Source organism: Silurus meridionalis, chromosome 8, assembly GCF_014805685.1.
Source record: "Silurus meridionalis isolate SWU-2019-XX chromosome 8, ASM1480568v1, whole genome shotgun sequence".
In the NCBI taxonomy this organism is placed as follows: Eukaryota; Metazoa; Chordata; class Actinopteri; order Siluriformes; family Siluridae; genus Silurus; species Silurus meridionalis.
Window position 1 is genome coordinate 9,259,797 of NC_060891.1, and position 15,388 is coordinate 9,275,184.

Here is a 15,388-nt window from a genome sequence, read left to right on the forward strand (position 1 = left end):
TTGGGGGAAGAGCTGCACCCTTTCCAAAATATGAGATCATTGGAGTCCATACTAAATAGAAAAGTTTGGTGGACCCTCTAAGAGAGTATTAAATTTTTTCCAATTTCAAAAATAGCATCAAATCTTTAAGCCAGAGTGAGACTAAAGGTGGTTTACTTGATTCCCAATCAAGCAATATTCTTCTCCGAGCCCGAAGACACGAAAAGGCACAAGCATCCTGACACTTCCTGGGCAAGACTGTACCTTGCTCAGGTACTCCAAAAATTGCCATTTCAAAACTAGGCTTAATATCCCTAATATACACCTCAGACAAGATTTCAAATATAGTTGTCCAGTAATCAAACAGTCTGGGGCAAGTCCAAAACATATGAGCCAAATCCGCCCCAGCAGAGCGACAACGCTCACACGCGTCAGTTACATTGGTGTATATTTTGGACAGCTTAACCTTGCTGTAATGAAGTCTGTGAAAGACCTTGAACTGAATCAAGCCCAGACAAGTGCAGGAGGTCTTCCCATTCACCCTGAATAATGCATTTTTCCAGGGTTCCTCTGATATATCCACTCCCAAATCCCTTTTCCATTCGGCATGGATTTTGTTCAGATCTATATTTTTTACTGACATTAAAGTGTCATACACTTTGGAAATTACTCCCCTCAAGTGTATTGAAATATTTAGAACTGTATCCATTCCTGCACTAGGAGGAACGGAGGGATATGTGGGACATTGGCTTTGGATTAGATGACGAATTTGAAAATATCTAAACAAGTGTGATCCTGGCAGACCATATTTTGAAGAAAGAGCTGAGAACGAGGCAAAAACATTATCTATAAAAAGATCACTAAATCTGACAAGACCCGAACGTTGCCACTGACTGAAAACTGAGTCCAGTTGACCCGGGAGGAATAGGTAGTTCTTGCATATAGGGCCAGCTATGGGGAAGTCTCTAAAACCAAAACACTGTCTGAATTGAAACCTGATCCTGAGGGTATTTGCTACAACTGGGCATTGCATATATGATGAAATACGAAGGGCATTTTGGATAAAGCTAAAGCTGGGAGGGATGAAGAGGTACAAGAACACACTTCTGAAATGCACCACACATCATTATGGTCCTGAAGCCAATAAAGTAATTTTGAAATATTTGCAGCCCAATAATAGTATCTGAAATTAGGAAGTGCTAATCCCCCTTGAATTTTTTGTCTTTGGAGGAATTCCTTCCGAATCCTAGGTGTTTTCCCACCCCATATAAATGATAAAATTAGACTGTCTAAGTTCTGAAAAAAGGATTAAGGTAAAAAGACTGGGACACACTGAAACAAGTACAAGAGCCTCGGTAGAATGTTCATTTTACACAATTAATTCTTCCTGTAAGAGAAAGAAACAGCAGATTCCATTTTTTGAGATCAAGTTTTAACTTGTCAATTAAAGAAGCAAAGTTTTCTTTGTAAAGGTTAGGAAAACCCTGTGAGATATTTATCCCTAAGTATTTAAAACCTGATACAGACAATTGAAACGGTATATCATTCCCTGAAATTTGGAGGGCCCTACTGTTCACAGGGAAACAAACACTTTTTGAGAAATTTAATCTATACCCTGAGAATTTACCAAATTGATCCAAAATCTTAACTACTTGTGGAATACCTACAATCGGGTCCGAAAGATACAACAACATATCATCAGCATACAAAGATACCCTATGTTCTATGTTTCTACTGCTAATGCCTGTAAAATGCTTTAAACATCTTAACGCTATGGATAGGGGTTCGATGGCTAAAGTAAAAAGTAAAGGGCTAAGAGGTCACCCTTGTCTCATACCCATTAATAGAGGGAAAGACTTTGAACGTACCCCATTTGTAATTATCGATGCCACAGGAGAGAAGTATAGTAACTTAACCAGTGAGAGAAAATATGTTCCAAAGCCAAATCTTTCCAGCACCGAGAATAAATACTTCCACTCAACCCGGTCAAACGCTTTTTCGGCATCTAGTGAAATAACAACCTGAGGTATAGGGCCCTGAGCAAGTTTTGATGAGTGGATGACCCCCAGCTATCTCCAAATATTACTAAAAGAGAGACGACCTCTGACAAAACCTGTTTGGTCGCCAGAAATTAAATTCCCTATTACTGTATCTAAACGTAATGCAAGGATTTTTGACAAGGTTTTTATTTGTATAGCGCTTTTAACAATGAACATTGTCTCAAAGCAGCTTTACACAGATAATGTGGTGATTAAACGTAAATATGTTCTTTGTAAGTATGTTTGTCCCTGATGAGCAACTGTGGCAAGGAAAAACTCCCCGAGATGGCATAAGGAAGAAACCTTGAGAGGAACCAGAATCAAGAGGGAACCCATCCTCATCTGGGTTGCACCAAATGTCCATTTGCAGCAGATATACAATGTTGCGGGTTACAGTGATGACGATCAGAAGCAAACTGCACTCCCGAGTCAGTGCAGCAGACCGCCGACACCAACTACAGTCCAATCCATCCTCAAAGCACCCATTCTACTCCGGAATTACATGGAACCACCCAAGGTGTTGATGAGATACCGTCCCAAGCTGCACAGAAGTGTGAAGATCCACGGAGGGGAGAGGGGCAGGAACAGTGGTCACTGGAACCTCAGAAGCATGTTTAACTCGACCGAGAGAGAGAGAGAGAGAGAGAGAGAGGGTGACGGGAAGAGAAGGATATGGATTATTAAGTGTACCTATTGGTGTATGAAAGTTAATGTCACTGTGCGGTTTGGACTCCGGCAAGACTCGCTATGGCAGCATAACTAAAAGAGAGAACCAGAAGGTAACACAGACATGAGGGATCTCTGGGATAAGAGACGACCCACCACACCACCGTCAACAAACCCGAGTGAACGTGTGAATGTGAGGAAATACAGCATACAAATATACCAGTTCACCGAACACTCTATATCCATGCTCCCTCCAGATCTGAGCCTTTACCTAAGAAAAACCTAATGATAAAAGGCTTGACTAAATAAAGGCTTGACTAAAGTTTTCAACCTCGACTTGAACACTGAGACTGTGTCCGAGTCCCGAACACTGGTTGGAAGGCTGTTCCATAACTGTGGGGCTTTATAAGAGAAAGATCTGCCCCCTGCTGTAGTCTTCATTATTTGAGGAACCAACAGATAGCCAGCACCTTTTGATCTAAGTAGGCGTGGAGGATCATACTGGTACAGAAGTTCACTCAGATACTGCGATGCGAGATCGTTAAGTGCTTTATACGTCAGTAGTAATATTTTATAATCAATGCGAGAGCCAGTGTAGACTGATTAAAACAGGGGTAATGTGGTCGTATTTCCTAGATCTAGTGAGGACTCTTGCTGCTGCATTCTGAACTAACTGAAGCTTATTTATGCACTTACTCGAACACCCAGACAGTAAAGCGTTACAGTAGTCTAATCTAGAAGTAACAAAAGCATGAACTAGTTTTTCTGCATCCTGTAACGACATCATATTTCTAATTACATTTTACGGGATCTTTGCCAGGTTTTAACAATAGAAATATGTTTGCTTCATTCAAAGTTTGTGGCAAGCTTCCCCTTACAAAAGAGTCCTCAAACATATCAAGAAGAATAGGGGCTAATTTGGTTGCAAATTTTTTGTAAAAATCTATAGGGTAGCCATCTGGGCCAGGGTTTTTTTTGTTCTGCATTAATGAAATAGCATTTAGAATTTCCTCCATTTGTATGTTTCCCTCCAAATATGTTTTCTGCGCTGAATCAAGAGTTGGTATATCTATACTGCCCAAAAATTCCAGCATTCCAGAGTTTAATGTAGGGCTTTCAGAAGCATATAAATCTAAAAAGTAGTTCCTAAAGGTTGTATTAATTTCAATGGGATTAACAATTAAATCATCATCATTGTTTTGAATTCGAGGTATAATTTGAGAGGCAGCTTTAGATTTTAATTGGTAGGCTAAAAGTCGACCTGCCTTTTCCCCATGTTCATATATATACCCTCTAGCACGTAATAAGCACCATTCAGTTTTATTTGTTGAGAGCAGGTTATATTGGACTTGAAGGCTCAACCGTTCCTTATAAAGTTCTGGTGAGGGAGACACAGAATAGAGGCAGTCCAGTCTCCTAATAGAGTCAATTAAATTGTCTGATTTTTGTTTACGCTTTTTATTTAGAGTTGATGTATATGAGATTATTTCCCCCCTTATGACTACTTTCAGTGTTTCCCACAATGTAGATGCCGATATAGATTCTGATCTGTTATGCAGTAAAAAGTTATCTATGGCCGTAGTTACGAATGTACAAAATTCAGAGTCTGATAACAAGGGCGTATTTAGTCTCCACAGAGGCCGTTCGTTGTACCTCAGATTGCAAACGAGATCTAATTGCACAGGAGCATGATCTGATTCCACAATAGGTAAATAATCGATTTGTTCAACAGAAGGAAGGAGAGATTTATCTATAAAGAAGTAATCGATTCTTGAATAGGAGTGGTGTACTTGGAAGAAATAGGAGTATGCTTTGCTGCGTGGAAACAGAAATCGCCACGGATCAACGGCTCCCACTTGATCAAAGAATGTGGATAAGGCCTGGGCCATCTTAGAACGGGATAATGACCTGGGGTTGGAACGATCGAGGGGTGGATCCATAACAGTATTCAAGTCACCACCAAAATCATGCGATGGGAGTTAAGATCTGGCAGAATAGAAACAAGCTTATTAATAAAACATACATTGTCCCAGTTGGGGGCATATACGTTAACTAATAAGACAGGAACATGATACAAACTCCCAGAGACTATAACATATCTACCCTGAGGATCCATAATAGAAGCAGAGACCGTAAATTGAATGTTTTTGTGTATCAAAATGGCAGTGCCCCGTGCCTTAGAGTCAAAATTAGAGTGAAAAACCTGTCCCACCCACGGTTTCCTGAGTCTAAACTGATCACTAATACGTAGGTGTGTCTCCTGTAGGAATATTATTTCAGATTTTAATTTTCTTAAATATGCCAAAATCCTGCTCCTTTTGGTTGGGCCATTTAGGCCTTTTACATTCCGCTAACAAATCTAACTTTCGACCCCCCAGGAAATTTAGCTAAATCGGCCTTATTAGCCATGTGCAAACATAAATTTAAACAGGCAAAAACAGCACAGAGATGCAATCAGCAATACAAGTTTCCTCACTGTTAAGAACTTCTAAAGACATAACATAAAACAAAACTTCTTGTAATAAACAATAAACAAAACGCAAAACCAAACCTCCCATAATACTCCCTAAGCTTGTTTCCCCAACTGAAACAAGCAGCAGCAACCCGTTTAACTCACACAGCTCCCGGTTATCCGTACTCTACCACTTAAACTACTTGAGGAGCCCAAACCACCAATATATACATGAAGTACAGCATAGCGTCACTACAATGAGTCGTGCAGCTTAAACTACAAGGCATTAAACAGAAACAAAGGCAAAAATTCTGTCTCTGTTTAACATCTTTGAATCCAGCGCGTTTCTTTGCTAAGGCTGCGCTCAAATCCGGGTGCAGCCTCAGTGACACTCCGTTGTATTTAATATCATGTTGCCTGGCCCAGTGCAGTGCCCTCTCCTTTTCCTGAAATCGGTGGAGCAGACAATGAATGGTCTTGGAGATTGTCCTGCACCCGGTCTGGGGCGAAGCGCGCGATGTGCACGCTCAAGTTCAGGAGGACTGTCAAACACGCTCTCCATAGTTTCTTTAAGCAACGCAAATACGAATTTAACGGGTCTTTTCCATCTTCACTGCCTTCTGGAATGTTAATAATACGCAGGTTAGCCCTTCTGGATCTGTTCTCAAGATCATCAATTTGGTCAAGAAGAGATAAATTTTGCGTTTTCAAGGTTGTAATCGTTGCTTCCGCTGCGACCAGCCTTTCAAAGTTTTCACCAGCTAATACTTCAGTAGATGTGAGTCGATGCTGAAACGAGCTTACTGTTTCCCTTAACGTGTCAAGTGAGGCTTGCAACGGCTGGATTGAATCATGAATCAAGCTTGCCATGTCCTCTTTTAAACTGGCCCGTTGTTTTGCCAGTTCGGAGATTAGCTGACTCATCGACAAATTGTCTGTGTTGTCTTTAACCCTCTGGAGTCTGAATTGCTGCCAGCGCCCAAACATGCTTTTTTTTCAGATGCCAGCAAAAAGAGCTGAAACTGCTCGGTCATATTTGATAAAAAATGTCAAATTAATACATCATTTAAATCTGTAAAGGGTCTACTTTTATTTGTGTATGCTCACTAAATAAACAAAATGTTATATTTTTTTTAAATGAATAAAATAATCAGGGTGCCCCATCTGTCTCCTTTGTCTGCGTAAACTTTGTTTACACGTCATCAAAAAGCGCTGAAACTCGGCCAATAGCTGACACACGGAAATAAAAAATATATCTTTAGACAGCTTAAAGTGTGTAGTTTTAGAATAAGTCGGTGAAATAAAAAACATATGTTTCCAATTAATATATATAAATCATGTGAAACCAAGTAGAGGCACAGATTTTTCCACCGCAGCTCATTATCTGATAATGAGCTTGCTTTCCAGCAAGTTGCTACGATGAGTAAGTTATTAAGTCTTACAATCTGATCATATAAAACTCATTGTTTGTAGACATCTCTGCCTAGCTTTTGTCAGCATTGTCTTTTAATGTTACGACAAAAATCCGCCAATATCTGCTCATTTGTAACATTAACTGTTTGTAATTGAATGCTCTGAATATTGTTGACGTTATATAAAGTTATATTTTAGTCTCAGTTCAGTTTTGGTTAGTGTCACTGATCATCCTGAAAGGCTGTTATGTATTGTTAGCTAGCAGAGATGTTCCAGAATGCTGAGGTGTAAATGCTATATGTACAATGCATGATAACTAATATATATTGTTCAAGTGTATTCATCAAAAATACTGAAAAATATATTGTTTGATTATTTTTAGGAATGTGGCTGCATCACCCCTGCCTTCACTGGAAACTCACACCAGGCCACGCAGGCGTCGCTCCATTTTGAGTTCGACCGAGAATCATCCTGAGTAAGTACGTTTTATATTTTCCTAAATTATATTTAGTTTGAATCATTATTGCTTTGTATGACATATGCAAACAACTTTATCAATGACAATATTATTTGCTCAGCTGTAAATGGTGATGGTGTAAATGTCTAAGATGCATTATGGTCTATAGCCCATCAACAAACATTTATCTGTCCTATTGCCCATCAACAAATAGGCCTATAGGCTGTGCAATGCATGCTAACAAATATATTTTGTTCAAGTTTATTCATCATCCTAAAATATATTGTTTGATTATTTTTAGGAATGTGGCTGCATCACCCTTGCCTTCACTGAAAACTCACACCAGGCCACGCAGGCGTCGCTCCATCTTGAGTTTGACCGAGAATCATCCTGAGTAAGTACTAAATTATATTTAGTTATATTTAGTTTGAATCATTATTGCATTGTATGACATATGCAAACAACTTTACCAATGACACAATTAGTGATGTTCGTGTGTGTGTGTTTCATAAACAGATGTGATCAAGCACCTGCTCCAAAAAGGGCAAAGGCAGCACACACAGTCCACCATGTCATGGAAGGATCAGACAGATAACGACACAGTTCCACAGACTCTGCGATTCCTGCCCGCACGTGAACCTGGACCTCAACTGAGGTCTTCTGACTCTCATTCTCCATGTAGTCTATTTAAAATGTTTTTCCCGGACAGTGTTGTGTCAACTTTGTGCCACAACACAAATGCTCAAGCTGCCAAGTCAATAGCCAAGGGACGCAAATACAAATGGAGAGATGTAACCGTGAGTGAGATGTATCGCTACATTGGGCTCTTATTTTACATGCCAATGGTAAAGTTGCCCTCCATCATAGACTACTGGCGACAGAGCAGAATTTTCACAGTTCCCTTTCCAGCAACAATTATGTCAAGGGACAGATACAGGACAATTTTGTGGAATGTACGCATGAGTCACCAAGATGCAGACAAAGAAAATGACAGAAAGAGGGGCACATCTGAACATGACCGTCTGTTCAGAGTGAAACTGCTTATGGACACAATCCGTAAGACATGCAAAGCAATTTATCATCCTAGAAGACATTTAGCCGTGGATAAGAGGATGGTAGCATGCAAAGCTAACACTGGGAGGACACAGTACATGAAAGCCAAGCCAACTAATTGGGGGTTCAGGTTGTTTGTTCTTGCCGATTCCTCAAATGGATACACTATTATTATTTAATGCATAGTATTGTAGCCCTACAGGCTAGGATTTGCAGAACCCTACTGTAATGTATTGTGTTAGTTTTTGTTGCACTCTATTTTTTATACATACTGTACTATTGTTGAATTGTTACACAATTCCCTTTTTAATGCTGTCCTTGCTAATGTGTATTTTAAATAAACCACAAAGGAAACACATTCCTTCTTGTAGTACTGTACTTCTCACTGTGATCCTGGCTCAGTGATCCACAGCTCATTATGTAATCGACAGCTCATTATGCGACCCATTGTCTACGAAGCTGTCAGTCACAGCATGTCGACGTCTCTTCGCATATGGCCTTTCAAAGTAGAACGTGTCTTTTAAATTTTAAATCAAAGTATTGTTTAGGGTGAATGAGCAGGCAGGATGATTTTCACATGATTAAAATAAAAACCTACATTAGAAGATCTGTTATCAAAAAGTCTTGGGGAAACATGTTTACTATAGGTTTTGTGGCCTTATTTCAGTGAGGTTTTTTTTTTTGCTTTTTCAAAAACCACGCATAAACCTTATTTTGTCAAAAATACAAACAAACACATATAAGTTGTTTACATATTATGGTAGCCCAGTTTGTGCTGAATACAGTGTAATAAGTCTTTTGTCAATAATATATTTTAAAAGCAACTATAAAGAACCAAATGTAAGAGCATGTCAAAATCTCTCAAGGGGTCAAAAACACCCTCAGACTCCAGAGGGTTAACAGGTGAACCCTTGCTGTTAGCGGTTTTATTAGACGCCATGATTGCTAACTTGCCCGCCATAGTAGCACCTGAACGTGTTGCTGGTGCAGTACCTTGCTTCTGCTTCAATTTGCTAATTTCTCTTCCCGAATTGAGTGTAGATCTTATATTTGACGTCATTAAGCAGTTAGATAAAAGAAAAAAAAGAAGACGCTTTAACAGGTTTGAAAGGAGTGTGTTGGGAGGTCCTCGTCCCCGCTGCCCTCTCTCACATCGCCAAAACCGGAAGTCCCGTTGTGGACAAGTGTCTTTTAAACTGATAAGTTCAAACAGGTGCAATTATAACAAGTGGAGGACAGAGAAGCCTCTTAAAGTTGTTACAGGTCTGTGAGAGTGAAATCTGAGAGCCAGAAATCTTGCTTTTTTGTAGGTGACCAAATACTTATTCATTTGCAATTAAATTCTTTAAAAATCAGAGAATGTGATTTTCAGGATTTTTTTTCTCATTTTGTCTCTCATAGTTGAAGTGTACCTATGATAAAAATTACAGGCCTCTCTCATCTTTTTAAGTGGGAGAACTTGCACAATTGGTGGCTGACTAAATACTTTTTTTGCCCCACTGTATATATATATATATATATATATATATATATATATATATATATATATAGTGGAACCCGGTTATGTCGATGTCCTAGGGGGTCGCCAAAAATCGTCGAGATAACCGATGATCGAGATAAACGGAAATCAATATGGCGGCAATATATTAACGTGCTTGAAATTTCTTTATGTACATGATGTGCGTTAATAAATGAGAACGTGCATGTGTTTTTGAAGGTTTTTTTTACACAACAGCGTTGCCGCGATTTGTTTGATGAAGGCATGCTATAAAAATACATACAGTACCTGTTTATCTGTCAGGAATCCACCTGCCACGCCCCCTTTGGCCCCCTTCGGCAGGTGCTTTCTCGGCCGCTTTCTCTGAAGCTCCCGGCTTCAATCGCGCACATATGGTGCTCGTTTATCATCATCACCAGCTCCTATTTAAACTTCCACACTCTCACCGTCCGTTATTGTTGGTATATGTTGGTACACAGCGGTCGTTGTTATCGCTCTTTTCTTCCCAAAGCGCATCGCGGATTCCCCTGATCCTGCCGGTGTTCATTCTATGCTTTTGCTGCTCATCCCACGTTCACGCTGCGCTCCTACTAACACTACTAACACTAGCACTAACTAACAGCAGAGATTCACCAGTATACAACACAACACCTGTAGCATCTGTAAGGCTTGATTTTTCCGCCACTTTCGTGAGTTCTTCTGCGGCTGCACAGCGCCGATCGAGATAACCGATGTTAAATGGCAATTTTTCCCCCCTTGTGCTCGAGATATCTGGGTTCGGCGACATAAAAGAATCGACATAACCGATAAAAAATGCTAAGACAAAGCGAGAATTAGGCGGTTCCACTTCAAAAACGTCGACTTAATAGGGTTGTTGAGTTAACCGAGGTCGAGATAAGCGGGTTCCACTGTATATATATATATATATATATATATATATATATATATATATATAAAGGGCTGTCAATTTATAAAAATAATTTTTTATCATAATTAATTGTGTAATCGTCATGAGTTAACTCGTTATTAATCTCAAAATAATCACACATTGTTATCTGTATCAAATGTACCTTAAATTAATACTTATCAAGTTTTTAATAACTAATCAGCATGGGCATGGACAAATATAGATGCTTTATGCAAATATATGTTTATTTAATAGTGAAACCAAACTCAACATAGAGCACGAAGACAACATATTTTGTAACTGTTTTAAAGTAATACTACTGCTTAGTAAACATATAGTATACTACTATTGTCATGGAGACTCCTGCTTCTCCTCCATGTGCGGCCCACCCGCACAGAGCTCCTCACCTTCATACTAACCATCCACACCTGACACTCATTCCAGGCAGCTATATAAACCCCTCACTCACTCTCACCCACCGTCCGTTATTAATAACCATATGCTTCACCTCTGGTTGGACTCTACCTGCAATCCTTCACTACACTTACCCCATAGCGCACCTCGGATTACCCCTCGATCCTTCTCCTTCTTCCCTGGACCTTGTGGACCTCGCTCCTCATGAGCGTACCACAGATATTACCCTCTGACACTTCTGCCAGCTGTGTATGTTTATTGCTCTGCCTCTACTCTATTAAAACCAACGCAAACTGTACTCCGGCTTCCGCCTCCGTTCATTCACAGCATGACAACTATAGTGAACGGTATGTTCAGACGAATGCTGCCTGTACGAGGGAAACACACCAAATAAGGACAAATATGCGGCAACCTGACCTGAGCTCCTATTGTTTTATGCTGTGAAAAGGAAACTTGAGTAGTTGAGCATCAGTCGTCTGCGTGTTGTTTGCATGACGCTTGATGTTCACAATGCAAGTTATCGCTCGTACTGCAAGTTAAATTTTAATAAAAATTTTTGCTTTTCCTGCAAAGCATTAAAAAAGCATGTTACTGACAATACAAGGATCCACTGAACATAAATTATCGGGACACCAAAAAAAAAAACTTTTGCTGTTTCCACACGGATGGTTTTAATTGGCGCATCAGTAAAACAAATGTTTAGTGATAGAAAAAGTTATTTGTATTTTTATTTCTAAATAAAAGAAAAGACGTTGTGAAAAAATGTGTGTTGTGTCGAAGGTTTTTATCTTGGCCTATTTTTATTCATTATTATTTATTTACATTTTTAATAAAAAATTTTGAAATACGCACTAATATATGCATTAATAAAATTAGTGCTGTTTTAATTTGGGTTAACGTGTTATTAACGTTTCAATTTCAACAGTTTTTATAGTATAAAGGATATTAACCCTTTATCAACCCAAACATTACAAAACAGTTGTTAAGGTTTTTATGAGCCATTTACAATTTTGCATTTTCTTTGTTGAATCTGTACAAAAACACAAAATTTGACTTAATTTTAAAACACCTGGAAAACTAATGTAAGGAAAATGCACAAGAATCTGTATGCGCTCTATTATACTGCATGTGTTATATGCTGTATAATAATGTTGGTTTTTATTCATATTGATGTTATTAAGAGGATGATTGGGACTAAAGGCAGATGATTGGGTGTGAAATGCACGACCTGCCACTGTAAAGAGACAATCAATAACACTGTGCAGATCTATTATGTATTTTATTTATCTATGTGCAAAAATATAAAAATGTGAGCTTTTATTAATTATTTAATATAATACATTTTTTGGTCTTTGTGTGCGAACAGAGAAAGCTGATCTGCTTTAGGCACTTGGTGACGGCTGGAGGAACGGGCTCTGTGAGGTCTTTTTTCCACGTCTCCAAAGCGTTCAGAGCGACTTTGGGGTTGCTGGGTGCCAGATCATGAGTGGCATAAACCACTGCGAGCTGCACCACCCACGGCAAATCTGCACACAAAATCCATCATATAATTAGGACTTGCTGAAGCACTTTCCTGTTGATAGAGAACTAAAAATCAGAGAATAAAGATAGATAAAGAACTTGTTTATTTGATCCTTAAGTGATACCTTTTTGTCTCCCGAACTCAGCTACGCTTTTTGTTAGATCCTCAACTGATGCTGCCACGTTCTCCCTAAGGCCTTGTTGGCCAAGTCGCCCTGTTTGAGATGGACCAAGAACATGAGTGAAAAACAGAAGAATCCTGAAATAATGTGAGCTAATGCTCTAAAACAGGATTTACAGGAAACTTACCAAGTAGCCTGAAAATTGCTGCTACAGAGACGTTTCTGAACTTTGTTTCCTCTGTTTGTGTTTGTTTCAGCCAAGTATTCAAAATGAGCCAAACACTTTTTCTGATAAATAAAAAATTGGACATGTGTTTTTGTGGCAGTAATAGAATACCATCAATTGTAAGTTTATGCAACAAGAATGGAAAATTTGCAGTGTTTGGGACACACACTGTCTCATATGAGTTTTACATTTGCCAGGTTTGCATCTATTAAATGTTTAAAAAACTAGAAAGATGAAAATTAAACACGTTGAAGCGGTTTCACATTCAGTACCGTATAACATGGGAGACGGTCCAAATCCAGCCCAGTTGTGCACAGAGAAGGTCCAGGCTGAATACGTAGTCCCAGGCAGCAGGACAGAGATCATCACCATACCAACTGCTCTTCTGGAATGTCAGACTTTTGTCTTTCAAAAGAGCCTTCAGTGTGCTGGTGATGGCTCTGTAGGGGTCTCCAGGAGGCTCCTGGCAGAAAATACATCTTTTCTTTAAAAACCAGATCAATGAAACAATGTTTACAATAATATGATCATGAGGTCACAAGTAATCACAAGTGCAGTGATTGAAATACTGAGGTAGAGCTCTAACTGTGCATTTTGTTCTTTTTATAACCTCCATATATTAACTCTTATGTAAGGAGGAGTCCTTGAAAATGACCTCTAATTGACTCCAAGATTTTAAATACACATGCAAAATAGCACACAGCGTTACTAAAGGGTTTATGTATCAGACAGTAGCAGGTGTAAATAATGCTCTAAAATAGTACATGAGTATGTAATTTGAGGCACAAAGTTAGTTTGTTTTTTCAGTAGTGAGCACAGTGTCACATGGTTCTATATCACTTCCTTTATTAGTATATTATGAAATACAGATTTATTAGCTTGCATGTTTATTGCACTGATCTGATCATTTTGTCATAAACAGCAGCATTAACGCTGGAGTTAAGTGCAGTTTCTTTGCTGCTGGTTATCAGCGTTTACTCACACTAATCAAAAAAGACTAAAATAGTGATGTCCTGAAACACTTTCAGCTTGAATGTTGTAGTAAAAAATTTAATATTTATTAATTGGACATTGGAAATTAAAAATAGATTAAGAATCCAGTAAAACTCATGAAAAGTCCAGTTGAAAATGATGTTTAATGACTGTTCTGGTGACTGTTGTGATAAGAATCAGCTACTTACCATATCCCAGTGCAAAAATTTGCTGAGCAAGTAATAAATCTTTCCGTATGCCTTCATTTTGCACACGATGTGAATGGCTCTGCATAAAGGGCTGTTATGGGAGAAAACACTTGGCCATGCTGTCACCATGACCAATATCAGTTTTGGGGCTTCAGAAAAGTCTGCAAAGGAAACAAAATGATACCACAGCCTTAAAATACACTTTATAGGAAGAAATACAAAACCAAAAAAAGAACACAATTGACTTCTTTATATCACTGTCCAGATAATTTTTAGTAAATATATAATGAAATGTTAATATAATCTCACCTTCTTTAAGAAATCTGTAGGCGAGGGCATGTGCTTTATGAGATTCTCCTCTCTTTTGACACAAGCCCACATAAACCCTACAGAGAGACTGCAGGAGTTCATGTCCCATAGACTCTTTCTCCGCCTTGATCTTCTCCAAAACCGCTTTCAGAAACGTCTCTGCCAACGACTAAATGAGACAGAAGAAAAAAATCAACCAACTGAATCAAACATGTATTCAAGTCATGTATTTAAAACAAATATTAGGAAGTTAAGACTTGACTGTAGATTAGGTTTAGGAAAATACTTTGCATAAACCAAAACCTGGAGTAAACATTTTACATGACAAATCATATCTACTGTTTAATTTCAGAACATCAGGACCAGTGAATTATGGATTGACTTTTAAAAATAAGAAAACTCAAATCCACAGCTAAAGAATTGAATGCACACTAAATAAAACAAAAGATAATAACTGACCTCGTTTACACCAAACTTGGAAATGACAGATTTTTCTTCATCTGTCAGAGAAGGAAGTTCACATTTCCCTTTAAGTAGTGCATCAATCAAGTTTGAAGATAAAACATCACCACAGGAATCCTGCAGTGTTTTTAATGCACTAGTGATGAGGGATAGTTTTGTGTTTTTGTGAGGTGCAGCATCAAGTCGAGGCTTTTTAGCAGCACTGGGTGGTGGCATGTCTGATGCAGCTCTCTTTGCTCTAATTTGAACAAAAATGTGATCAATTCACATGTTACAGATAATTCTACAGTATAGATAATACACTGGGAATGTAATATTACAGGAAATTGATCAGTATAAATAAAGTAAAAACAGTAATAGAAACTTACTTGTTTGTGTTGGTGTCCTGCATCTTCAAATTTTTTGTATACAAAGTGTGTTTTTATTAAATATTTCAAGAATTATCCACAAGCAGTCTTGATTGTCCTGTCGCCAGAAAAAGAGATTGTTTGTGTACTGGTTTCCATGGAAACGGAAATTGTTTGTGTACTGGCTTCCATGGAAACGGGGCGTGGCTTTGTTGCGTGTTCATTTGTTTTGGTCTCTGTTGATTGGTGCATAGTTGAAAATTGCTGCACCAATCAGAGATGCGGACGCAACCAGAGAGGCGGAGCTTCTAGGATCAACTTGCCGTCGCTGTAAAAGTGATG

At 38.7% G+C, this 15,388-nt stretch overlaps 3 protein-coding genes across 3 annotated transcripts in view; all 3 read right to left on the reverse strand.

The window, feature by feature from the left end:
* LOC124390066 (polyadenylate-binding protein 1-like 2) overlaps positions 1-15,388 on the reverse strand; it is a gene marked incomplete at its 3' end in the record, with an annotated part of 369,871 nt that overhangs the window by 259,833 nt on the left and 94,650 nt on the right. The window lies entirely within an intron of this gene.
* LOC124389743 overlaps positions 1-15,388 on the reverse strand; it is a 379,509-nt gene that overhangs the window by 113,030 nt on the left and 251,091 nt on the right. The window lies entirely within an intron of this gene.
* LOC124389737 (little elongation complex subunit 1-like) lies at positions 12,199-15,198 on the reverse strand. The gene is made up of 8 exons (XM_046855199.1): positions 15,068-15,198; positions 14,697-14,937; positions 14,238-14,406; positions 13,929-14,089; positions 13,020-13,210; positions 12,709-12,809; positions 12,525-12,614; positions 12,199-12,404 (listed from the first exon to the last, which is right to left on the reverse strand). Exons 1-8 carry the CDS (start codon positions 15,088-15,090, stop codon positions 12,199-12,201), a joined length of 1,182 nt encoding a protein of 393 aa, XP_046711155.1. The 5' UTR covers positions 15,091-15,198.